The 27,363-nt window shown below is 34.4% G+C and overlaps 2 protein-coding genes across 2 annotated transcripts in view; one reads left to right on the top strand and one right to left on the bottom strand.

The window, feature by feature from the left end:
- LOC109540607 (thrombospondin type-1 domain-containing protein 4) overlaps positions 1–27,363 on the top strand; it is a 107,692-nt gene that overhangs the window by 11,733 nt on the left and 68,596 nt on the right. The window contains exons 2-3 of the mRNA XM_048667259.1: positions 16,201–16,300; positions 26,280–26,431. Of these exons, the coding sequence (XP_048523216.1) occupies positions 16,201–16,300; positions 26,280–26,431 (252 nt within the window). The remainder of the gene's footprint in view (positions 1–16,200; positions 16,301–26,279; positions 26,432–27,363) is intronic.
- Positions 6,145–12,711, bottom strand: LOC109540609 (gustatory and odorant receptor 22). The gene is made up of 6 exons (XM_019909037.2): positions 12,370–12,711; positions 12,083–12,320; positions 11,685–12,030; positions 11,403–11,616; positions 10,197–10,341; positions 6,145–7,272 (listed from the first exon to the last, which is right to left on the bottom strand). The coding sequence occupies exons 1-6, from the start codon at positions 12,636–12,638 to the stop codon at positions 7,153–7,155; spliced, it is 1,332 nt and encodes a 443-aa protein (XP_019764596.2). The 5' UTR covers positions 12,639–12,711; the 3' UTR covers positions 6,145–7,152.

Here is a 27,363-nt window from a genome sequence, read left to right on the forward strand (position 1 = left end):
CACCTCCATTCTTCTAAAGACTGCAGAGTTTGTTAAAAAAATGGGTTTTTTTAGTTTTTACTGCATTTTTTTTGCTTTACTTTCTACTCAAAAACGATATATTTTGTAGTTTCTAGTTTCACTTAAAAATACTGACGATCTGGAGGTCATTTACACGAAAAATTACAAGATAAATTTATAGTTTTGTACAAATTTTACAAAAACTTTTTTCAGCGTCGAATTCGAGACAAAAACGAAAATAAATTCCTCCCGTTTTCCCCGAAAACCCTTAAGGTTTTCTCCAAAACCAAAACGCAAAAATCCATTATTTCCTGATGATTTCCTTCTTTTCTGACATTAATGGGGTCTTTTCAGCCAAAAATTACAAAATTAATTCTTACTTAATTTAATTAAATATTAATAATTAATTGTGCTAGAAAATTCGCCTCAGTCATCGGTTTGCAGGGAAGTATTTAGGAAACCCTGTTCAGCTCCGAATTTGGCACAAAACCCCAATCATTTTATTCAGTTTTTTACCGAAAGCAATTGAAATTATCTTGAAAAAACGACCAGAGAGCAAAAGTTTTCAAAAAATTATTTGGAAAACTCGCTGCCCTCATCGCTCAAGTTTCTTTAAAATTTCAGGTCGTTCTAGTTTTAACAAGGTTTCTATTAAGCAGTTCTATTTCGAAAAAATCGCATTATTTTTTATTTGAAATACTGACAACTGGAAAAGCGAAAGTTTAAAATCATCTATTTAGAAAATTCTTGGAAACTAGGGTCAACATTTCCAAACAACACTGTCTCTAAACAGGAAAACCGCGATTTTCCTATCGTTTTGCTGTAAAATGCTGACAAACTGAATCTTTTATGCAAAAAATTCAGAGATCGATTTTACAAGAAAACTCGTCGACTTTCTTTGGACTCAGTTCTGTTGCAGAGAAAATATACATGACTTTTTTTAGTTGTTTGAACAAAGTAGTAAAACGTTACTAAAAAAAATGTTAACTTTCCAGTCTCGGGTCTCGTAAAGCTTTAGTAAATGACTCATTAACCGATGAGTTATAACTCGTTAACTTAGAGAGCGGCAACAATTCAATAGCGCAACTCAACACAGTGTTACCCAGGCCTAGTCCACATTCAGCCCGAATGCGGAATAGTTTACTTGATATGACTTCAGGTTGTACATTAGATACGTTATGTTGCTTATTTATATTTCGATTGAAACTTTTTTGTATAAACCTTTAAAATTGTTGATCAATATGGACGAACACACTCCCAAAAATCAACTAATCATCTAAGAAATTATACTGACTTATCCAAAATTACCTGTAGAGTATTTTAACTCTGCCAGGTCAGTATCATTGTGATTTGAGCCCAAAAAGGCCAATAGATACTAGAACGATCAAATGTTTGCAACCTGCCCATATCGATTTTACTTTCACCATAATCAATATTGAGCAGTACCAACCAATAATTTATCGATCCTGAAATGGATAAGTCAGCACTGTCGAAGCGATTTTAAAAGATAGGCGTTTTAACAATTGGCAAATAAATCAAACGAGCTCGGTGCTCACTTTATTCATTACCTTATTCATATGAGCTGTTAGAGTGCCTTATTATAATGATTTATAAATATCCTATAGAGACATAGCTACGGCATATGTTAATACAAGGATAATATGTTTTAGCCGCTTTGTTCGTTTGCTATATAGGTGATTAATGGTGTCGAGGTATTTGTATAGCGATTGGCTATGCGAAAGCGACGAATAAATGAGCGAAGAGGCATTTTGATCCTAAACATTTTTGTTAATAGCAGGAAATAACTGTTCCAAACCAGTAATTTTTCGCAATTTGTCCAATCCACTTCACAGCTGCAACATATCGTAGCAGATATTAAATATGCTGAGTAAATATTTGAAAAAAACTCAAAATAGATCAATCATTAATGTCGGAATACGCAACATCAAAACCAATATTTAAAATGTTTTGACCAATGCTTTGATTTGGGCTAATCCGGTAACAGAATGGAATAATAAACGATTTTTAAGAAAATAATTAATAACTAACGTAACTGTTGTAATGCCTAAGACATTTCAGTTGCTCAGACTTTGGTAGCTAGAAACCCATTCTATATTTCCATAAAAAAATGATTTGGTATTTATTGTGTTTGGGTACTTTGTCCGAATAAATCAAGGATATTGAATATAAATAAAAAGTTTGTAGGAGGAAAACGCCGACCTTACACGAACGCTCATATGGACTCGTAAAAGCGGGCAATTTAGTAAACAATCCAGCCATAAAGCTGTATAAAAACTGTCAGAAGTTAATTAATTTTTGAGTTACGATAACCACTGTTTGTGTACAAGAACCACTCTGGACACCCACCCAGTACTAGATGATATATTTTTGGAATTTTCGTGCACTTGAATGGGATCTTATTTATGGAGCAGAAGTGTATGGATTTTTAAGCACTCAAACATTCCCAGGACAAGATTAATAACTCCATTATTTTCGGGATAGTTCGTTTCACAGGTTAGGGATTTAAAAGGTTACAACGAAAATATCAACATGGTCCAAAACACGCGCACGTTCGGCACCACTTTATAATCATCATCATCAATCATTCTGGACAAGCTGTTTAAAATGTAATGGAGCAGACGTCTACCCATATTGGTGATGATTTCTTTACACCTCTCTGACTAATTTTCTCAATTTGTCTCTGTAGTCTCTTTTTTTACCTGGAATTCAAATGAGGTCGACTACCGAAAAGAACACGTTTTCAAACGAAAGTGATTTGTAGCAAATTTTTTTCGTCGCTTTGAAAATAAACGGATATTAATGATGTTTGTAAAATGTTCTACAAAAGGTGCTCTAACTCGAACTGGTTATGGTTTATGCAGACGGCGCATAGAAGAATATAAATTGAAAAGAGAATAGAACATACTTGCTGAAAACCTTCAAAACCAGCACACGTTTTTATCATTATATTGTACCTGTAGTGCAAAATGCTGAAAATTTCATTTGGTTGATTCATAGTATAATATAATTAACAAGATTGAACCACATTTTACATCCAAGATGATTGATGCTCAATTATTACTCAAAAAAAACATTCAAAATGTTTACAAATGAATTTCAGCATCAATACATCTTGGTTCATAGCTGCCAGTTTATCACGCATCAAAATATGCTAATTTACGGTCAAATGCATATATTTTAAGCTCTAATCGTAATTATTTGAAACTAAAAAATTAACAGCTCGTAAAAGCGCAGTTCCCGTTACCACTCCACAAAAAGATGCATTATTTTTACTGCTGCAACACCATCAAACTTCCAAAAGCTTTTAAAAACATTTAATTTCATTTGGCTGAACATATTGAAGTCGACAATAATAGCGGTTTCCGATTACTAGTTTGTCTAAGTTCTCTATTTCAACTCGTGTCGGACATGTATGTATAAGTACTCGTACTATATTATATTGAATTTTTCATACAAAGTGTACCTACTACTTACATAAAAATAATAGTATGTGTTTTCAGTATTCAGTTATGGATAATAAAAATATGCAATTAAAACCTAAAATGAATCTGTATATCTCATTATTACTTTCTATAAAATATTGGAAATTGTAATTATTATTAATTAAATATTAATTTGATATTGTTCTTCTAAAACTTCACTGCCATTCCATGAGCGAATATTGTAGCATCTTTAGAGTACGCAATACTCAAATCTGTGATTTATTAATATATGACAGGATGTAGAATTTTATTGTTTATTTTAAAGCAGCTTTTAAAAAAATAAGGCAATTTACAGGACTTGAATAGAGAAGATCTTCCAGAAGTCCAAAGACAATCTATTAATTGTCCTAAGACTATTTTATGATTTACTTAGAGACGATCTAATGACTGACTGCTCGTTTCGGCTGTGGCTTCTTTTACACTTAAGTTATGCTGATACCTGCAGAAACCATACAACGTCTTTTATTAATTAGTACAAATAAGATGATTAAAGTATAAATTACTAGAAACACCAGGAATGCTTTCGTAAATAAAATATAACTAACTTAACTAATAGACTAACATCGATTTTCTTCTAACTAATTTTTGCACAGCTTCACTTGCATGGCTAGAATCATAACTATGCTTTATTACTTGCTTATTTTCTTTTCTGTCCTTATCTTCGTTCAACAACCGCACCATTCAGAAGTTTTTAAACCTTTTGCAAATAATTGCTGCTTCATCATTAAACCTCCTCAACCAATTAAAACCCTGTACCATCCCATTCACATTCATTACACGTACCTGAACCTTAATACCCCAGCTCTACCCGATAATTGATAACAACCTACCTTTTAGCTCCAATTTAATCGGTTCGCATATCTCCATTTTCCTATAAAAATTATAATGGAGAAATCCGCATTAGCGAATCGAATTACAAGCAAATAAACCACCTTTCGGCTTAATCTGATTCCACTTAGAAACCATTAACCATAATTCCTATCTTAACTCGTAATTTCAGGCTTTATTTTCAATTTAAGCGACGCACGACGCTAAAAAGTAATACTAATATTCTCATAATGAAGTACCCATCAATGCAAAGCCAATTGAGCGTGCATAACGGCGTAAAACGAAAGGAAAAACCGTGTACCATATCGGATTTGATCAGTGCCCATATGGGATGAGATGCGACTATTGTTTTCCTCCAAGCGTATGGCTACACGATCAGTTTCTTAGCTGGTTTTCACTTAATTTCACTATTTACAAATTTGTTAAATAAACTGTTTAGCAATAAAATGGAAGCATTGTAAATCCCTTAACTAATTATCTGTCGCTTTCCACTTTTTATTGTTTTTCCCTGTGATGAAAGACACATTTCCGCACAAAGGCAAGATGTTAAATCGCTTAATAAACATCCACATATCTTCTTCCTGACCTCCTTTGTTTCCGGCTGAAAGTAGGAAGGCCTAGTCCGGGAACGCTGATGACATCATGGGGAGTTCCAGTAAATAAAAATAAAACTAATGGAGCGCAAAGAAAATATTAGTCATAGTTCCGAATAGAAGACATGTGTGGTTTGTAAAAATACATTGATAAATATTTATGGTTCGTAATTTCGTCGGAGTTTTAAATGTCTGGATCCCTGAAAATCGAACAGTATAACTGCGTCTTTACGAAAATATTAGAAATATTGCTCCCAACCGGGTTATGGCTTTCAGGAAATAATTCAGATACCAGAAATCTGCAAATTTATACACAGGAAAAAATAATCTCGTCGAATTATTTCACGAACGACACATAAACCATAAAAGAACGTTAACAATTCTTCAACGAAGTCTATTAATTTTTTTGAAAAGAATTGGAATGGTCATTTTGTGTTCATTTAAAACGCTCTGTGCATAAAGAGCAGTTATCAGCCCAATTTCCGTTGGGCGGTATGGGATCCAATATGCAACGGGCAAAATATGATACATGAAACTATTTGCAACTAATACGTGCTCAAGGAAATCAGCTATTAGATTTTATTGAATATATATAATATTGATAATATGATATAATAATATTGAATTTTTTTTTTCACTGCATTTGCTCGCATAGTTAAATACAGGGTGATTGTAGAGGAAATGGAAATATTTTAAGGATATGGGACCTATAAGAAGGTTCAAAGTAATTTTAATTAATTATGTGTTGACAAATTATGAAATCCGTTGAAGTAAAGTTGGCAAGGTAAAATTTTAACAAATTCTAAAGTGCCCGTACGCCGTACTCTTGCGTATATCAACTTAGTCTAGTTATACCGTTAGAAACTGATACATCCTGCTCCAAAGCGAATTATCTTTAAGAAAAATAGTAACTCACATCCAGAACACTTGTTGTCTAAACATGTTCTAATACATCTAAGAACATGTGTATAAAGTTTCATGATAATCGGTAGAGTGGTTTTGGCGTAAGATCGTAACAAACAAACTTACATTCACATTTATAATATTAGTAGGGATAGTATGAGCAAAAGGAAAATTGGGCCAAATATAGGTATTATTACTAACCCGATGCAGATTAGCAGTGGAAAGAATAAAATAATTATTCGGTGCTCTTTTTATTTAGCTATTCTGAAGTAAACACATTTTGTGCGTATTTAACAGAGCAACACAAAATTCCCGCAAATATCTCTGGTTGAAGTTGCCGGCGTCTGTTTCCAAGTACCTAATTGACATATCTGAGATTTCCATTAAAGGCGGCGTATAATTGTAGAACAGCATCGAATTAATATGCGGTCATATAAAAGCCAATCTTCATGTTGCGATAGTAATCAAAGACACCGTTAAATCGCTGCAGGCAGTGTCATCTGTATTCCAGAGCAGGTCGGCGCATTAAGTGGCGCCTGCAATGCAATTCTTCCATCCGTGGAATTTATTGGTTTACCATGAAATATTGAATTTACAATTTAGTAAATGTAAACAGAATCATCCGCAAGTAGGGGAGCAATCGGTAAATACTACAAACAATTTTATTTGCAGTTTCAAAGCAATGCAATTTGAAGATAAAATCTTTGCAGTCGGATCTAGTACACCATGACGATTGTAATTAAATAATTTTAGACAAATTAAGTATAAATAATATTTAATGGAGGAATTGACAAGCGTTATAAATCTCCCCTACTTATAAAATTATTGCATAAAGAAATTATAAACCAAAAATGAATGTTTTACTCATGAAAAGTTCAGCTAAATGAAACAATTTTGAAAGTTAATTATTTTTGAGCCATTAGTGCTGCCATTTCCCAGCTTAAAAATATCGAGAACCCGTTTTAAATCCACACACATTAAAAATATACTCAAAGCTGCTAATATAGACATAACAGCAGTGTAACAAATCTGATTTGCTGCTTAATCTTCAGTTTCGTCATGGAACTCATTCCAAACATGTGCAGCTCTTGTAAGCACAATTAAACCGTCATTCTGCTAGTAAATTAATGGTTGACAACGATGAAGTGGATATTTTTCGATAACGCAAAACAGCAATATGAGATGCACGTTATATGTTTGCTCTTGAAGCTGACATTTGCTCTAAGAAACCCAGTTTATTCAGCTCATGATAATGCAATGTAATTGTAACTTATCAAGACATAAAATCTACCAATTAATATGCTGTAAACCAATTAAAGTTACTCTTAACCATGCATTGTTGAGTTTTGCCCGGCAGTTTTTCTAGCAGCTACTGCGGCGTTTCTCATGAGAGACAGTCGAAACTGCATCAGCATAACTAAGTAAGTTGCAGCTGAAGTGGCCGTCTGAAAGCGAAAGTATATATTTTTTAAAAGAGGATTTACAAAATTTTCTTACTACGTATGAATTTTTGTCGGTTTCACATTGACCACCCTTAGTACTTATTCAAACATGAGTAATAAATAAATTTGCTTTGAGGTGCAAGAGAAAATCACTATAAATTGTATATAGTTGAATATCATTAAACATGCTGAAAGAAGAACAATTATAAAATTTCGTAGTATAAARGGTAACTCAAGTAAGTCCTTAAACAAGGAAAATCAATTGTTCAGGCAACATATGTTCTTATGCATGAAAACCTTTATTTTGTTTTTGCAAATATATCACCAATAATTTATATTCTCTTCTGGTTTCCTGAAAGGGAAGGAAAACGCGTGGCAAAGTGCTTTATTTTCTCCTCATTGACTGTTTCCTTTCATCGAAATAGCTTTTTCGCCATTTCAATATGGCTTCTTCCAACGATTCACGAACGCACGAGTCACTATTTATGTATTTTTGTACTGGAGGATACACAATAATTCCTTGATWTTGTTTTAAAGTTCTTGCTTTTCTCRAAAATCTTTTTTTGAAGCCCTGATGGTAGAAACATTTTATTTATTTMTTTTCTCAGWTATCWGACTACAAATWTGTTCTAAATRTTCTTCCGTTCTAACATTCATTGGAACTAAMGTAAAATCGTCTAATTTTCTTCTTTCTATTAGTTTGTATCGAACATCTGGTCGGCATCAATCAAGAACTAACAAGCTATTTTATTATCGCATTTAATTAGCAATGGTATCTCATAAAAACTCCACCGAACAATAAACGGAATTGAATTAGCCATAATTAACCCAAGAAGTACTCCAAAACGACTCCGATTTCCTGTATCTTTGGCTGCTATACATTCCTGCGTTCGCATATTCATAATAATGCTAATTGCTAGAAGTGCAATGATCATTGCATTCAGTTCATGATTACAGTGGTAAGTCAGAAATCGCCATTCAGACATCCTAGGTGGTCGAGCTGCCGCTCTTCGAAGAAGCATGTTGGTAGGAGAACATCTTAATCACTCAAGTTCGTTTCCGGTCACGATCCTGCTGATATTTTGCAGGAGTCAGGAAATAGCAAGATTCTTGGAATTTCCGTCGCTGGGAATCCTAACATATTTTTTGGTCAGATTCGGGTTTAGAAAGTTTTATAGTTTTGCATTGAGAAAATGTGTCATCAAACATAAAGAGTACATGGAAAAAATATTAATGACACAAATCTTTTGTTCGAATACTGAATTTAGTCATGCAAAATGAAATTGAATCAGTTATTAAGATTTCAGGTCAACTTTTTAGAAATTCGTCAGAAGAAAGTTTTTTTGAGTTAGACCATCATCATTGAATCAACGGATCACTAACGCATCACAAGCAAGAGTGGTTAGATTCTTCAGAGATGCTTGCCCCATAATTCGGAAAACGATATTGACAATTTTCTTCTGTTTTCCTTATGTATGGTGTTGACGGTGTAATTGAGTTTGTTAATAGGTGTAAAGTAAATTAATTTATATGTGCAATCTGTACCATATAAATAAATGAAAGAGTAAACATTTTGTAACGATTTTCCTAAACTCTCCTCTCCATTCCGGAAGTTGGCCATCATCATTACTATTTTGATTCTGAAACCTAAATGATCTGCTGACGAGACAGTAAACCATTTTCTCAGATTCCTAAGCCATGATATTCTTCTCGCTCCGATAGATCTTTTTCCCGTCTTGTTGTTATTATTATTATTATTATTATTTTTATATCGAGCACCAAGCACAGTCATTGCTTGAGTAATTTGGCAACAATTTTGGAAATTAACAAAGCCATAAGGTGGAAATGTGGTTTATCGCTTATGATGATTTTTTTCAAAAAAATATAGTCTACTTGCTAGAAACTTTCGTCGTTATGGATGAAATTTGAAGCATGTAAAAAGAATTTTCGTTCGTGTAAGCTGTAGAGAGCTTTTGCAAATTTGTATGTTTTGGTCACAAAAAACCACCGTCTCAACATTTTATATATGAATATTCTGCTAGAGAAATGTAATTATCTACATTCCCTCAAAACTCCCAAAAACTTTGCCATCGTTAGAAACCGTATCGGTTCGTTCAATCTTATAGAGCAATCCATTCTTTGGGTCTTCAACTTTAACATAAAAAGTAAACATATCTGGTCCATAACATTAAATTAAAATGAAAAATGAAGTAACTCTCAGAATTATTAAATTCTTCACTTATAGTGCAAATTTTAAACCGTTTTTACTAATCAACTCAATGCTGTGGGCGAAAACTTCAGTTTAATGGTGGAAAATAGAAAATAGTAGAGAGAGCTATATTCAGTTGACGAACATAGATTTGCACTTTATGCTAATAATAACGAATGGAATGAAAACACTTTTGTCTAGCCCCAACCTATAAAAGTGTTAATCGAAATTCTCTGAAAGAACGTATTTCTCCCATTGCGACATATTGTCATGCAAATCGTGCTGTTATCGAGCTGCAACACTCTGCCTTATTATTCATACTTTTGGCGTACTCATGTTCATTCATTCGATACGGCCTAGTGAGCCAAGAATGTTCATTGATTAACACATTAACAACAATGGGCTGGTTGTTACACGTTTGTCATAAGTTCAATTAATCTTTGAACTAAATTCCGAACAATGCCATTATTGATATCCGTGGATTTTCGATTTTTAACCCTGCTGACCTTCTTCTTTATCTGGTTCTTTAAGACATATATGTCTGCTACAGAAAGTCTCCGTGTCTTCCAATAGCTTTCAATTTCATTGTATTTAATGTGTGGGCGAGTTCTTATGCGCCGATATAACATATTTAACACGATATGGGAGGTTCTTGAATGGAATTATAACCGGCAACATTTTGCTTTAATGCTTTTAAAGGATAATTGCAAACACTTACGGAGGAAATTAGCTTCCTATTTATATTAGCATATCCATTTAGGTTCATTATGGGCGGATTCTTGTCGATTGCCGTTAGAAACATATGGACTTCTTCCACTGTTCGTTGGTCCACTGCCGAGAGATTAACGTTTAATAAACGCTCCCTGCAAACAAGATATCAAGCAAATTAATCAAAAATTATACTTCCGTGCATGTAAACAATTAGATGCAAATCGGGCAATTATCCTTCGTAATCTTATGAATACATAAACGCAGATACGAAAGAACGTAAACGTGTCCAGTCTGAAAAATATTTCTTATATTCTATTATCCCATAGCAGCTCAAAGGCTCAATGTGTCGCCTTAAATTTAAACTCCGTTACTTACAATTTCTTAGCTTTTCAACAGTAATTATTGGCTCTTTATATGTACGCAAGATTTATATTAGCTATAATAATCCATAAAATATGTATATCAATACCTTCATATATTTGTTATTTGCTTAGATTTCTATATATTTTCAAAATGATTCAAATGAAAAATCTAATATTTTCTTTTGCATGAATTGAGCAAACAATTTTGAGTCTTCTGCAAATTTTGAATTTAACGAGTTTTGCCATCACAGATATCTAGATGTATTCTCAAATCACAAGTTAACATCAAGAATATTGTTGCCTTAATTGGATGTTTTCATAATTGAGTTTGAGAGATCTTGATAAAGTTATGCCGATTTAGTCAATGAAACTTTCATGAATTACAAGTACACCAAGTCTTGTCCAAATGGTCTCTTGGTGAAGCCCTATTTCCTAAATTTTTCACTTTAAATTGGCGATTTTTGGGCAAGAAGCATTTCGAATTTTTTTTTATGTACCACACTACAATTATTTTTGATAGTAAAATCTACTGCAAAAGTTTGTGCTCTCAATAGGCCCTTATTCTCGTTAGGGCAAAAATATTTTTTTAAATGCTTGTTTGATTGAATGATTAAACAAATTATTATAACACATGTATTTTCAAACATTAGTGGCCAAGTGGTTGAAATGATTTTCACAGTATGCGTTAACAATTAACAGTTCGCCAAGGTCGAGTTAGCAATGAAACATAATTTTTCACAATATTACTAACGATTTTTTATACTAGACAAATAAAAAATGTTAGCTTTGAGAAACTGAATGTGGATTTCTGCAGACAGAGGAGAAACATTTAGTATAATCCATATGCTTACCGAAATTCCGGTCCCATTTTTCTCGATGCAGCGTGCGCCTCGTTGCATATGATGCACAACAAAGTCACGCAGTAAAAAGCAATAAGAAACAGGCCCGCTTCTTTAAAAGATAATCCGTGATCGAGGATTTCTGTCAAACATCCATAGGTCGCTACTATAGTCGTGAGCAGTACCAGCAAGCAGTACAGAGCATACATGCCACTGTAAGCCGTGCCTGAGGTTCATAAATAACATGAATGGCAGAAAAATGTTAGAAACACGATTACTTTACTGGCTACTAACCGAGCTGTTGCATCATGTGAGACAAGTCCACCCAAAGCTCCCGATAGTCAGCTAACTTTTTAGCTGAACCTTTCGTTTGTAGAGCTTCCTGTAACTTTTCAGCTATCCATCCTGCTACGCGCCCTTTGGCAGTACAGTTGATATACCACAGCGTGCAAAGACAGTTCAGCATCGCTAAGATGTGATAATATCCGAAAGTGTGCCACAAAAGCATGTCCGGCTGCAAGTAGTACTGTGCAAGCATGATCAAAATGCCCACCAACCAGGACAACACGCATAATGAATATGTTGTGAGAGTGAGACGGTGGAATTTTATAACGGTTCCAGTCATCTTGAAGTATTTCAGCTACAAACAAACTCTCCTTGCTTAAAGTTTGGAAAATAATCCGGCTGTCCACCTGAAATTTGGTCCACATATTCTTAAATCGAGCCACCTCCTGCCCATTCCGCCATGCGCCCAGAGGCAGCAAGAAGTGAGGAATCAGGATACTCAGGAAAATTACTCCATAAATGTACTCATCAAACCGCTTTCCTGGCTTGAGGATCAACACCAGTCGCTCCTTGAATACAATGCTGACAAAAATCGTTTCCACTGTATACACGAAATAAGCCCAACAAGTGTTTGCTGAGAACCATCTAGAAGCCATAAACTTACAGGAAAGCTTCTAGGAATGCCCAAACTAACCTGAATATCGTTTTCCCTCTCAGGCGTTCAATGGGCATAACACCCATAATCTGAAAAAGAATCAACAAGCTTTTGGTAGTTTGGTAAAAGTTGTCGTAAGTGTGAAGTTTTTCAAGAAGCTCATTATCTGGAACGTGTTCAGGCCTGACAGTTTCCGGAGTTACAATTCTGATGTTGTCGCTTTTTCTTCTGGAAACATCTGGTCCCTCAGGCGGATAAGGGCTCAGAAACTGACCATCCATTTGAGCAGCCATTGGAGGTTTGGACATGTTGTTTGAAACAGGCTAGAGAGGAAGCATGATGGATGAGGACCAATTTTTTTTGCTTAATTAGTGGTGTGCTTTTATTTATAATAGTTTCCTATGAAAACAGTAGGCAATGTTTACGTTAAATGGAGTATTTAAGACTTCTATTGTCTAGAAACATGTTGTTATCACCACTGAAGCGAAAGTCGATTTTTGGTTTTTTGTTGCACTATAACATGCAAAGCCCTATGGGTTAAATACCATAAGCAAAAATGTGGTTTTAATGTTCTAGCAAGAAGTCGGTCCAATTATTACTAGCTAGTAAAACAACCATCTGAAGATTAGCAGTCAATTTTTAACTGTTTTTGGACATGATTTGTTTGGTGCTGTTGGGGGCGGGGCTTGTGTTTATTCATTGACGAGCAGGTATTTCTTTCTGGGAGTTTTCTCCTGATGTTTTATTGGTTTTTTGTTACTTCTTGTGGTTTGTAGCGGTCCTGTTCGTGTAATTGTTGAAAGCGCTTGGCCAAATTTTTCAGTCAAAAGTATATTTTCCGCTGCTCGGGTTACAAACACATCACCACATAAGATAGCTTTATTTAATTTTATTCAGTGCGTACGCATCTGCTTCCTCTTTTTAGAAGGGAAATGTATTCAAAAAATTTATATAAATACTGAACCCCAAAAATGGGGCAGAAATATAAGAGTCAGAAAAGTAGCATGCATTTCCGCTATAATCTCTAGCTCAAAAAATGACCTCTGGATAACGAATTAGACAAATAAATAACTGCAAACCCAATGATCGTCCATTAAATGTAAAAAACTTGTTTATTTATGTCTACCATTTGCATAAACAACTTATTGCGAATAATAATCAATTGCCAGCCGTTTCCTACTGCGATCGATCTGCAAGACGTTCCCGATACATCCCGAAGATAAGCTGACATATCACGTTTACATCTACATTTCATCTTTCACATTAAAATCTCCTTATACGATATACAAACCTGCGGTGCATGGACTTACCTCTTCGTGGCAGCTTTTCTTCTTTAATAATAAGATTAATTAAAACAACTCGTCTATTTATTACCAATGATCAATCTTGATCAGCCACTGCATTTAGCAGAAGGAAAACACTGCATCGGCATAAGTCTTCATTTTCTTTAACGGCAACTTTCTTAGAAACTCTTTTAGAGCGCTTAATCAATCGGTGTGCTTCATGAATACGCAAGAATATACCCACTCATAGACCGGCAGTGGCGCGACCGAATGAACATGAAACTCATCTGCACTTTGAAACATTGAAGGAAAATTGCCGCATATGTTGAATTTTTTTAACGAACGGCAATGTCTAGTGCCAGCCGAGAAATGCAGATTAATTATTTCAAAACTTTTAATGGTTCCATCGATCAATCATCTTTACAGTTAGTCAATACCGAGTACGCCCTTAGTGATATTAATAAGGTATGAAACTCATTTGGTAATAAGCCATTCCTTTTTTCGGCGAGTTTATTATATGGTGCCTAATTGCTCTTTGAACTAACTATTCACGCCTGTTGCTTTCGACGTTTAGTTTTCCGATTAATTATTGCGGCATCCTGGTATTGATTGAGGTAAACGGTTGATATTCATGATGATTAAAAATTAATAGACCTGATGCATAAAAACAAGCTGGTTGAAGTGAACTGGGCTTCCATTAGTAAGGAAAAGAAGCTGTCTTTAAATATGGTTTAATTAAATTCGTTGAAAGCACCGGGGCTTAGATCTTCAGATCGTTAAAGCATTCAGAAAAATAGGTACATTTTGCAATGATGCCATCAATAAATGTAAGAAAATTCAATAGAAAAAAGCACTAATTTCTAAAATAATTGATTGCCTTTCATTGCAAGGGGAGGTCGGATTTTTAAAATATCAAGCTGAGATTTTGCATGCAAATCGATGTTCGTTTTCTCCCAAGCCAATTTAAAACTATCGCCCATTGGACAAAACCATATTTCTCGGAGATGGCAACTTCAGAAGGTATTTTTCGGTAAAAACATATTTAAGTCTGGCGGCGCTTTATGCAGGGTGATTCAGGAGCAAATAAAACCTGTTAATGTCATAATATGTAGGAAGTTAAAATAAGCAAAATACGGTCATATGTTAAAGTACAATTTTTATTTGTTTTAGAGATACTTACATTTATTTCCACTTAAAAATTAGCCAAAAAACTTATTGCGAAACCATCAAAATCAAACAAATATTTACGAAAACATCACACTTATTTTCGTGTTTAAAATTGATCTGATAGCGTGCTTTTGCTTAAAGCAGAAGATGATTAAAGAGCACTGCACCCCTAGCAGCTGGTTTCGTAACTCTAAGTCGCAAAATGTTTAGTTACAAAAATGTCGAAGTCTTGAATGATTTCGAATTGATATGCAACACATTTTTTAAAATGCGCGGAATACCCTCGATTGAAAATTATTCGTTAGTACAAAAAGTGCGATTTTGTGTTATCTATTGTTCCCTAAAGGTATATTAAAACACGGTTGAATGTATCTAGAATTTTTTTACATGGCCTCTAAACGATGTTAGTAGTTTTAGGGCTTTCCACTAGGGCTCGAAATCAAACTCGAATAATTCGAGTATTCGAGTATTCGAATATTCAAAAAGCGAATAATTATGTGTAGTCATAACTCGAATATTCGAATACTCGAATACTCGAATACATCAACATTATCAAACTCACAAGGTGCAAATATCTTTATATGCACTTTGTATACTTTTATAAAATAAATGATCCATATTCTACAAGCATTTAAACAAATACACATATATTCGAATATTCGAATATTAGAATATTCGAATACTCGATTATTCGAATATTCGAGTATTCGAGTAATTTTACTATTCGAATAAATCACTAAACGAATATTCGAATTTCAGATTTTTAAAAATTCCGAGCACTACTTTCCACTATTAAGAGCCTTGAAAACATACTTTTATAGTCGTAACGATCTTTTCAATAAAGCGTCTCAAAAATTTGTACGCAACGTCGAAGTGTAGAAGTTACACTGTCAGAAGCTTTTGTAATGGACAATTTAACTTCAATGTTTTTTTAATCGAGCACCTGAAAAGCTTTATTTCATGATTGAGTTTTCTCAGACTTTCTCAACCTCTGAGCGGTTAGAAGCAAAACTAAGCAAATTTACTTGTCTAGTTATTTTAAAAATCGGCATATTTGACGCTATAAAACATTCCACAGGAAGTTGGAACTGCTTTATAAGTTCTAAAACTTCATAATAATTTTTCAAAAAGTTAACTAAAAGCACAGAAAAATCGAAATTGGAAAAGCGGTGGTCAAAAGAAAACTTATTTAAATTTAACTCTTTAGTAACTTTGTTCAAAAGGGAAATTCGTTTTAGTTCAGTGGAATCGACATGAATATATTAAAAATCCAATTAGAAAAGTCAACTTTAATTGATCACTCACGTGAAAAGACGGTTCATATAGAATTACGTGTACTGCCGAAGTGGGTGGATGAAGATTTACAAGACAGTATTGATTGGAAAACATAATGTTAACAATAATCTTATCTGTTTTATAGGACTACGACCGTCGTCGCATTGATCAACATGTGTGTGGCCGAAAATGCATCAGATACTGCCCAGAAAAAGGAGAAACGAGTGAGAAAATATCCTACCAAGGTAAATTGCATTAACATCACTTTTTACAAGGGACAAACATTTTTTCTTTCGCAACTTTCGAGCCAGTTGTTTTATTGCTTTCATATCAATATTGTCTTGGAAAGATGCACTTTCACAAATGCACTTTTTCGGTTCACAAAAATTATCATAAAACAAATATAACGTTTCTCGCTTTAATCGGATTAGATTGAGGAAATTTCCTGGTCGGCAACCTTTCCCAGAGATTAGTACGTCAGATTCTTTTAAATATACAAGGCACTTAATCTTGGCATAAAGATAAGAAGCACGCGTCAGTGTGGATTCTTCTGATGAGCGGTTTTATTGCCAGAAACTATGAAAACGTTACAAGGTGAATAAGACAAGCTCTGACATGATTTGATCAATAATCAATTTATCTAAATATTAAGACAACAATTCAGTTATGTTCCTGAACTGAAACATTGGAACGAGCCTCTTTCTTTCATTCAAAATTCCAATATTGTCATATACATTGTATATGGATAAGCTTTTTGAAAATTGTCAGTTTTGAGCGACTAAAAATTTTTGATATATGTTTCTTCTACTCTACTACTACAGTAAACTTTATTAACCCTGCATAAATATACTCTTTTTATTCCAAATCTGTGTTCAGAAGCAATCATCTCTTATGACCTATGTTGTAGCATCAGAAAATTTTGTTAATTAACAACTATCAACTCTCCTCAACCAGCTGCATTTCAGAACCTCTTGAATAGCATGTACAAACCTCTTCCATATGTATTTAAAATGTCACTATAAATTTATAGAAAAACGTTTTTAAATATTCAATTTTCATTAAAGTAATATTCCACATATGTGTACAAATAGGCTTCTGCTAGGTAATTAGGAAATCCTGCTAGAATGCAATCAGAGAAACTGATTTGCCTCACAACAAAGAATGTGTAGTTTAACTGCTAGTAAAATATTAAGTGCAATGATAATGCCCAACATTAATTACCCAGTACTCGATTAAATTACCGTGCAAACTTAATAAATAAACAGTTTAATCTGTGATCATAATTTAAGACAGATGCACACGGCTCGGTAAAGGAAGAAAGTGTGGATTTTATTTACGTTAGAAGTACCTGTAAATCAACGCGGGTAATTAACAACCGATCGAATTAATGGCCGTATAAATCACGTTTCGTAACTTTGGACTTCCGTTGTATCGACTAATTCAAGTAAATAAGTTGCAAATCGATACTACCTTTAATAATAATCTCAGTGTATTTTCTGTTGTTGGCAGTGAGATTTATTGACTTCCAGCACTTAGTTTGTGTGGTTTATTTAATTTATTTTATTACAACCGTCATTAATTTTCTCCCCTTTTATACACATTACCATCGACAAGGCCCACACTTCTACTAGACACGTGAATAGTCATAAAACTGGCCTCACCCATACCAAACTCGAAGTGCCCTGTTTATAAACCCATTAACAAACAATAATAAATGTATTATTTATCGTGTAATCCGGCGATTTAACACGATTAAACAATGAAGTTTGGGCTGCGAAGGTGTGCCCGATTGAGTTGCTTCTTCAATGCACTGCTGATATGGATCCTAAGACGGAATGAACACAATAAATCGGTCATAACAGCATCGTGGAGGTGGATTAAATTTAATCATTATTTTATCTACATAAGACCAAATGAATTGTGTCAACAAAAATTAATTGGAAAGGTAAACACTAAAATGTGAAAAAAAATGAAACATAACTGAATGAAGATGTTTTTGGACAGTATAATACACCTTCATTTATCCATTTAACGTATTGAACTTCTCAAACGTTTTGTTGTATAATTTTGCACAAATTTCAGATATTGCGTTTCTTCATAAAAGTGCAGAACCGACTTTACCAGTTCATCGAATTTGAATTCCTGGTGTTCTAAATTTCAGCTCGTTCCTGCTTATTTTTGTGTGGAGCAAAGCTCAAAGCGTCTGCTTCAATTTATTTTCTTTGCTGTTTTATTACGATTCGAAATTAAGTTGGTAGCAATGCCGGCATTACACGGATAGAGTAGTAATAATAATTCTGCTGTTATTGTTTCATTTTATAGCACTGATAATGCAATTTGGACTAGTTTTATGTGCGGTTTGGTGGGCGAACTGGAACGCTGGACTAATTCAAGGTGCTGGAAAACAGTAAATGTTGTTTAACTGTTGGAAGTATCGTTGATTAATGGCATTTTTATTGCCTGGATTAATTGGAAATTTCTGATTATTTCCTCAGATTTTCAGAAATTTTCACAACATTTCTAAGAAGTTTTGTTTTCGTAGTTCGTAGTAGGTAGTAGCAGGTTCAAAATGGAGCATTCTTGGATTATAAAAAGGTTTGAGTTAGTCAATCAATAGAAGGCATTTTTAATAATGGCTGAAAAGCAATAGAATGTTGAAGTTTTACTATTGAGAATTGAAATCTTAATATGTCGGCGTCAGCTATTTCAATTGCCTACGGTATGCAGATTTATTTCTACACCTTCGGAGCCTAGCAATTAATAGAGTAAAAACTATTCATGATATTATAGACATGGTCTAGAGTATTTGGAGTAATTTCAAGCTTATATTATATTGCCAACATGTTGTATAAATTGCAAAAAGCAGTAGCTGCTGTTAATTGAAGACTGATCATATAAAGTTTATTTGCACCGGTTTTCTATTTGCTTTCTAGTAATTAAAAAAGTACCCTTTTTTTTCGAGGTAGAAAAAAATAATGAAATTCAAATTTAGAATTATTTTCACATGATACAACAGATTATTATCTGTAAGAGAAGATTATTATCTGAGGCAGAAAATAGGACTGTTACGTCATTAATATCTACTAAATTCAGCAAGAATCCCTCAGGCTTGTAAGTTTCGATTCGAGCCATCATCAGGATTTTGCGTAAAAATCTTAATTTAAATTAGAAGATTTAAGCGAGTTTGAAATTGGAATCATTTTAAGAGTCAATTGCCACACCAATCGAACACTGACCGCAACGTCTTTATTCCGCATTTGTTGATTGTAAATTTATAGTATGTCCGGAAGTTGCTAACGATATTTTATGCTGCAAATTATTGCGAAAACCATTTCTGCTAATGAAGCCGCAAAATGTATAGAAATTCATAATAACTGCTGATAATAAAACTAGAATAGATTTAACTCCCGTCCTGCGGATTAAATCCTTGTAGTTTTATAACTATATACACGCGGTTTCAAGCGTTGTCCATTGACAATTTATATAACCTGTTCCAGTTGTTAGCATAACTGCTATCACAAAACGACCAGCCTGTTCAGTATTTTTCAATAAAAAAATTACATTTACTGTACGTGCTGGATGAATGAAAACAAAGCGATTAAAACCGTCTATATATATTGGTCCGCTATCAGATTGCCGAAATAATGTCTGAAAGCCATTTAATTTGCAAACATCTAACACTATACAATTCAACGATAAATTAGGCAAAAATTGGGGGTCTTTAACCGCAAGGCCATCGACCAGCTATTTGTACCAGCACTTAATTGTTCGAAACAAAAATCTGGTGTCAAGGTCTGATAAAGTTGCCGTTTTCTATTAATAGCAAACCGAAAATCTTATTATCACAGGATATTTAAAATGTCATCAACAGTGAATTTTGCTTGAACAAACAAATTCTATTATGCGTTAGCAAATTTTATCCTCGCTTAATGAACATGACACAAAAATGTGTAAAATCATTTATCTTAATGCAGCATTGCATCAATGAAAGAGGCCAACTAAAGGGGCATATGCATGCTGAAATTACCAAACAATTCTCATACTCGATGATGCAACTCATTGTCGAATTACCGGAGTCAACTGCGCGGAAAATTAGGAATTTATCCGCGTTTGAATTGCGATCGGACGTGTGTCGGTCTGGGCAATGTCCGTTCTGCCATCGGAAAATTGAGGCATGCGAGAGCTTTTTTTGATCAAATTTGCATATTAGATTGAGATTTGTCCAGCAAGTTCAAGCGCCGAATTTTGGAAATTATTAATTKATGGAATTAAATCCAAATACGGTGAAACCTTACGAATCTGGGCAAAGAAACGGKGTGAAAACAATATCAAAACAGTATAAATACATYGAAATCCCATAGAAAAACAATASGTGAAGCCSCTMTRCGGATTCTAAGCAGATATTTAAAAAAATAAACAGCCAGCAAAATCCCTACGTAATCGACCGGGAAGTCACATTATGTTTATAGACAAACAATAAATAAAAATGGCAAAGAAACACAAGCCACGTTAAGGCAAACGTGACGGAAAAAGAACAATTGCTGGGACAAACGTGTAACATTACTCAACAGTAGCACTTATGTAGAAGTCAAAGTGCAGAAAGCTGCAAAATACTAGAATAAATCGATAAATAATAAAGATGTTTGTGAAAAACAGAGAGATATCCGGAACGCTCTATGCGAGCAGAATATATTGAAAACGATTGCAAATCGAAGGAAACAGAAACTCCAGGCAGGCCATCATCAAGCAGTAACCATATATTTTCGTTAACCCAACTGATAAAAAATAAAGCCCTGGGTCAAGAACTACATCTGTTATTTGCTGATCTCCAAAAGTCTTAGGAACCGGAGGCTTATTCAACATCTAAGAAACCTCTGAGGGTTAATGGAGACAACCAATATTAATAAAAGCGGATTAAACTCTAGTCAGAGATGCAAACATAAAAACCGAAAGTGAAACAGAAACTAATGGGTTTTTCGGGATTTTAGGCCGTCGTTCGGTAGTAGTAAGTAATTCTACCGAACGACGGCCTAAAAGCCCGAAAAACCCGGTAGTTTCAAAGAATGGCCTCGAAAGTCTATATTTTTTGATAAAAGTGAAACAATTATTTAATTAACACTCAAACATGGCTGTTCTCTTTCTGTGACATTATTAAAACTTGACGAAGAAGAAAATACAGAAACGTGGATTTCGCATTGAACACTCCATTGTACACACAGTGCTTGCCGCACGATCAAGTACTTATTGCACAAAACTATAAAGTCCTGGACTATATAATTTGAAAGTGAATCAAACGAAACGAAAAATGAGAAATGGAGTTGAACATCAATCAGTAAAACAGAATATATATGAATCGGAAGGAATATATCTGAATCGCAAACGAACTGCGAGACTTAGCACTAAGAGTAATGAAGAATTGCAATACATGCAAGAGACTAGCCACATAAAAGTCTAGTATATCAAAGGGACTGCATATACGATCTCTTGGTAAAATGCTTAATAACTTACGGCGCAGCGGAAGGAATCAAGAAAAGCACAGAAAATTGATGTATGGCAGCAGATGGTTCAAGAATGGAAAGAGTCACCAACACCAGAGAGTGGAGCATTGAGGACGATTTCTGCTGCGAAAAGATGAAGAAAGCCAAGAATAAGTTGCGATAGTCGAGAGACTCAGCACTGAGGGTTTCGGATATATTTGTGAAAAAACAAAGCAGAATGAAGATCGGGCTTCAAAAGACGCAGATAATAGTAAAATTAAATCATTTTGTTGAGGCATAACGTTATTATTCCTTAATTCATTCTTTCATTCTGCCTATCTACTGTTGTGCTACTCTTATGACCTGAGCAAATATTACATTACATTATAGGGTGATTCTAAGCGTTCTTTACTCCAAACTAGAAATTTGGGATCAGTTCAACTGATTTCAAAGAGATGTTGTCAGGGTCTAATTTCAATTAAAATTCCAGCTATCCAATAAATTGCCACATAGTTAATCCGAACAAATTTCAGTTAGATCCGCCTATTAAAACGACGAAATTCGAGGAAAGCATAATGTGAGGTCTGGTCTAGAGCTAATCTGTTTTGGACTCATCATGGTTAATATGATTTATATTTTTTTATTGTTATGACCATGTTAAATAATCCTCTGGTTATGCGATACTGTTTTCGGTTGTGGTATTGTCGGTAATTAATTGCCTTCAATTAAACGAACGTTGGCTCGCTTATGAGTCGTTTTATGAAAAGTGTAATACTATATCGCTTTGGCCGTCTGATGGTTTCTACATTTGATACTTAATGAATATGGAAAATGGCCATTAAGCCACAGCAAAATTATATTTCTTAACTGCAATAGCTGCAATTATAGGCAACTTAAAATAGAAAATCAATGGACTGAAGTCAATTATACATAAGAGAAATTAATCGCTCGATAAAGATCAATTCGGAAAAAATAGTCGAATGTCATTTGATAAAAGCCGGAATTTTATCGGGTTGTAATAAAACGAAATTTGGAAAATATTAGGAAATTGGAAGTCATCTTTTGCCCATTCATGTTTACCTTTCACTTAGACTAACAGGGGAGGGGGACCAATTAACTGGGATTTTCTTTTCGTCTCTAATTCGAATTGTTTTCTCAGTGAATGCGAAAACACCATCCTATTAAAAAATTAATACGATATATTGTTGGAAGTTAATCGAATTCGATTCAATCCATTGGTTTCCTTATCGAATATTGCGAATGATCTAAGGCGATTTTTATCTTGGTAATCGATATCTTAGATAAAGTAAAGACCTGATCTACTGCAAATAAGAGCGGATCTAGAGGGGCGGTCTTGGGGGTCATGACTCCCCCTTGCGGTTGGTTTATGTCGACTAATGATAATTTAATTTAATAGAGAATCAGACTGACTTTCTACTACATGCTCAATGTATGATTTTCAATTTTCGCTTTCTGGATTCGTTAAATTGAATCCTATATATCGAATTTTCGCCTTAAGTCGACTGTGAAAGTTTAGTTTGTAATGCCAAAACACGTTATGTCGCTCAAATGGGGCCTGCGAAACTTCCAAAAAAGCAGCGTCATGTTTGAGTCGATTTTGCAACTCAAAAAACAGGCAAATATAAAACTTCTTGAAATCAAGACTTTTTTTAGAAAACTGCCAACATTTCCTTATCGATGGATCACTTTCTGAAAAGACCATTTAGTTCTCTTTGGAATGATGTAAAAATGAGCGTTCTTGCTCACTTGGCTTCCGAGAAATGAGCAAAAACGGGGCGAAAAACATTAGATTTTGGCATAATATTGCACCTAAGTGTCTGATATTCAAATTTCACCCTCTGAGTCAAAAGTACCCGAATTTCCTCACTCAAGTTGTTATGACTGGATTGAGTTTTCAACTGTCTTACCAACGATGCCGAAACGAATTCTGTGGCTTAAATGGGGCTTGAGAAACTTTGAAAAAACAGTGTCATGATTGGGTCGATTTTGCAACTCAAAAGATAACACAAATCTAAAACTTATCGAAATTAAGACTTTTTTGAGAAAACTGCCTACATTTCCTTATCGATGGTTCATTTTGTAAAAAGACGATTTATTTCTCTCTGGAATGATGTAAAAATGAGCGTTTTTGCTCATTTTGATTCCGAGAAATTAGGAAAAAACGGGCCGGAAAACATGAAATTTTGCCATAATCTTGCACCTAAGTGCCTGATATTCACATTTCGCTTTGTGGGTGAAAACTACTTGAATTTCCTCACTCGTGTTGTTATAATTGAATCGAATTTTCAATTCTCTATCCAACGATGCCAAAACGAATTCTGTGGCTCCAATGGGGCTTGAGTAACTTCGAAAAAAGCACCGTCATGTTTGAGTCGATTTACAACTCAAAAATAAACCCGCAGCTCTAAACGTTCATAAAATCAAGACCTTTTGAGAAAACTGCCAATATTTCTTTGTCGGTGGTTCACTTTCTAAAAAGGTCATTTAGTTCTATCTGGAATTATGTAAAAATTAACGTTCGTGCTCATTTTGCTTCCGAGAAATTAGCAAAAGCGGGACGGCAAGACATGAAATTTTGGCAAAATCTTGCACCTAAATGTCTGATCTTCAAATTTCGCTTTCTGGGTCAAAACCCCCGAATCTCCTGACTCATGTTGTTATGACTGAATCGAATTTTCAAGTCTCTATCCAACGATGCTAAAACAAATTATGTGGCTCAAATGGTTCTTAAGAAACTTCGAAAAAAGCACCGTCATGTTGGAGTCGATTTTGTACTTCAAAAATAAACACGCAGCTCAAAACTTCTTGAAATCAACACTTTTTTTAAAACTGCCAATATTTCCTTGTCGACGGTTCACTTTCTAAAAAGGCCATTTAATTCTCTCTGGAATGATGTAAAAATGATCGTTCTGGCTCCTTTTGCTTCCGAGAAACGAGCAAAAACGGGGCGAAAAACATTAGATTTTGGCATAATAAAACACCTAAGTGTCTGATATTCAAATTTTGCCCTCTGAGTCAAAAGTACCCGAATTTCCTCACTAAAGTTATTATGACTAAATCGAATTTTCAATTATCTATCCAACGATGCGAAAACGAATTATGTGACTCAAATGGTTCTAAAGAAACTTCGAAAAAAGCACCGTCATGTTTGAGTCGATTTTGTACTTCAAAAATAAACACGCTGCTCAAAACTGCTTGAAATCAAGACTTTTTTGAAAAAACTGCTAAAATTTCCTTACCGATGGTTCACTTTCTGAAAGGACCATTTAGTTCTCTTTGGAATGATGTAAAAATGAGCGTTCTTGCTCATTTTGCTTCCGAGAAATGAGCAAAAACGGGACGACAAACATGAAATTTTGGCATAATCTTGCACCTAAGTGTCTGATACATACTCAAATGTTGACCCCCTATTTGACGTCGAATTCTACTGGTGAAACATATCCCGTGTTTGTCGCTTAATTTTTACGATGTGAAACTTTTATTAGTTGACTAATGAAATTGACTCAGTAAATAGTTCTAAATTTGCACCTTAAACGTAGGTAAGGACTTTATAGACGTGATAAACTTCGAAAAAAGCAGCGTCATGATTTTGCAATAAAAAAAACACGTAAATCGAAAACTTCTTTAAATCARTACTTTTTTGAGAAMACAACCAACATKTCCTTATCGATGGTTCACTTTCTAAAAGGGCCATTTAGTTCTCTCTGGAATGATGTGAAAATGAAAGTTCTTTCTCCTTTTTCTTGCCATAAATGAGCAAAAACGGCTAAGGAGGCGAATTTTATTCAATTTTCTTGAAAATATTTCCAATTTTTTAACAAATAACAAAAACAATGCATGGCATTCTAAAAGCACGTGGCATTAATAGCTCTTCTATTTTATTTCAACACATGTTGCGTGGCTTTGTTTAGCGACTATCTACGCGTAGAATTCTCAGAGCACAAATTCTTGAGTGTTAAAGTCCAATATTACCCAGTGGAACTTAAATGTTTAATTACTAGAACCGCAATGTTGCAGCACGCTTTAATGTCTCCTAATAATAGTACAAAGATCCCATAAATTGACAGTCAATCATTGGCTGAGGAAACTGAGTATTGAACGTCATGCAAAGGTTCAATGCAACAAAAAAGAAAACGCCGCACCGATATTATGTCGGATAATACAGTTTATGCTGAACTCGTTAAGCATAAATAATGGATCCTTTGTGCAATGAATTGTTATTGCTCGATGGTTGTTGCAGTTGTCTTCTATTCATCAAACTTGAAACGTGAGCGGAGTACATCGTTTTTCTGATGTTTCAGTTTTTTGAAAAAGCACTTCGCTGTCCCGTTCCTGACCCATTCAAAGCTCCATCCTTCGTTAACGCGACCGGATATTAAACAATGTTTAGCACCGAAAAAAGCGCACAGAATGATAAACAGCAAAAGCCACTCAATTAAGCGAGCGCAACAACTTAAATAAACAACTAAATAATAATCGAACGTGACATTTAAAAATTACGTCCACGCAGAATGCTCGTTATGTGCCCAATTTATATGGAAAACCAATAATTAACGGCTCTTACTCTATAAATCTTGACCGCACGACGAACCCAACCAATGCATCTTCAAGTTTGATGAATAATCCCGAGGTGGGGTTTACACGAACCACAATCTCAATAGGGTGGATGAAAGACAATTAGAGGTTTTAATTGAGCAACTGTTCAACGACTGTATGCTTTTTTCAGGTTTTCGATCTCTACCAGAACCAAATTGAGAAAAAGCCAAAGTTGATCGGGGAGTGGTCATCGTGGAGTCCATGGAGCTCTTGCTCGCGAACATGTGGAGGAGGTGTTGCCCAACAAACGAGGCACTGTATCAACAGACCGGCAGACTCAAGGTAATTGCTTTTTTAAACAAATTTACAATCAGGCGACCACACATGCAAGGGCATGTCTCTTGGTGAAAACCGACACATACTGGGTGTCCCATAATCAATTATATGAACCCAAACAACAGATTCCTGGGGCAAACAAACTAAGATTTAACCTATAACCAAAGAGGGATGGTAATCGAGTACAAGGTGTCAAAGTGCAAATAAAATATTCGTTTTTTTAGATGGGGCAATCCGAATTTCCTATTTCATAGATTGCAGTTCCTCCTTCTAATAGTCTGGAGCCATTTAAAACATCCACATTCTTTTGGGTTTCAAACATCGCTCTGCTGTTGACAACACCTCGTTCTTCGATATTTGCTAAAAAAAATGTTCACTTGCTTCAAGTCGATATCTCTCTCCGTTTTCGAGATATCGAGATATTTCACATTGAAACTTCTAGGGTTTGTTTGAACTATTTACCTCAAATTGGATCTCTAAATAAGAGAAGTATTTTTCTGCAAATTTCAAGAAAACAAAACAACAAAATTTTAAACAGTATTTATTTATAGATAAGTTCTATATTGTTGAGGCGGATTCATTTTTTACAAACTTCTTTTTTATATTGATTATAAATATTAAATTAATTATTATTGCGTTATATTGATGACGTATTCTCCATTTACAGTCATGGCGAACAAAAACTTGATNAATTTTTATCTTATCTGAATAATAAAGAACCAACAATTAAATTCACTATTGAAAAAGAACAAAATCACCAAATTCCTTTTCTCGATATACTAATTCAGAAAAATTTAAACAATTTCGAAACCTTGGTCTATAAAGGAAAACCTACTCATACTAACCGATATTTGAATTTCGACTCAAATCACCCGATAATGGTTAAAAAAGGTATCGTAAAAAGTCTATATGATAGAGTAAAAATAATTTGTAATCAA

This window comes from Dendroctonus ponderosae, unplaced genomic scaffold, assembly GCF_020466585.1.
Source record: "Dendroctonus ponderosae isolate FM_Combo_2020 unplaced genomic scaffold, Dpon_F_20191213v2 Dpon_F_20191213_6, whole genome shotgun sequence".
Taxonomy (NCBI): Eukaryota; Metazoa; Arthropoda; class Insecta; order Coleoptera; family Curculionidae; genus Dendroctonus; species Dendroctonus ponderosae.

Bases quoted from the DNA above. Each gene is read 5' to 3' on its own strand.
- LOC109540609 (XM_019909037.2), bottom strand. From the start codon at position 12,638: ATGTCCAAACCTCCAATGGCTGCTCAAATGGATGGTCAGTTTCTGAGC. The intron at 12,321-12,369 runs GTTAGTTTGGGC...TATGGCTTCTAG, and splicing joins AGAGGGAAAACGATATTCAG to ATGGTTCTCAGCAAACACTT. The intron at 11,617-11,684 runs GTTAGTAGCCAG...TATGAACCTCAG, and splicing joins TCACATGATGCAACAGCTCG to GCACGGCTTACAGTGGCATG.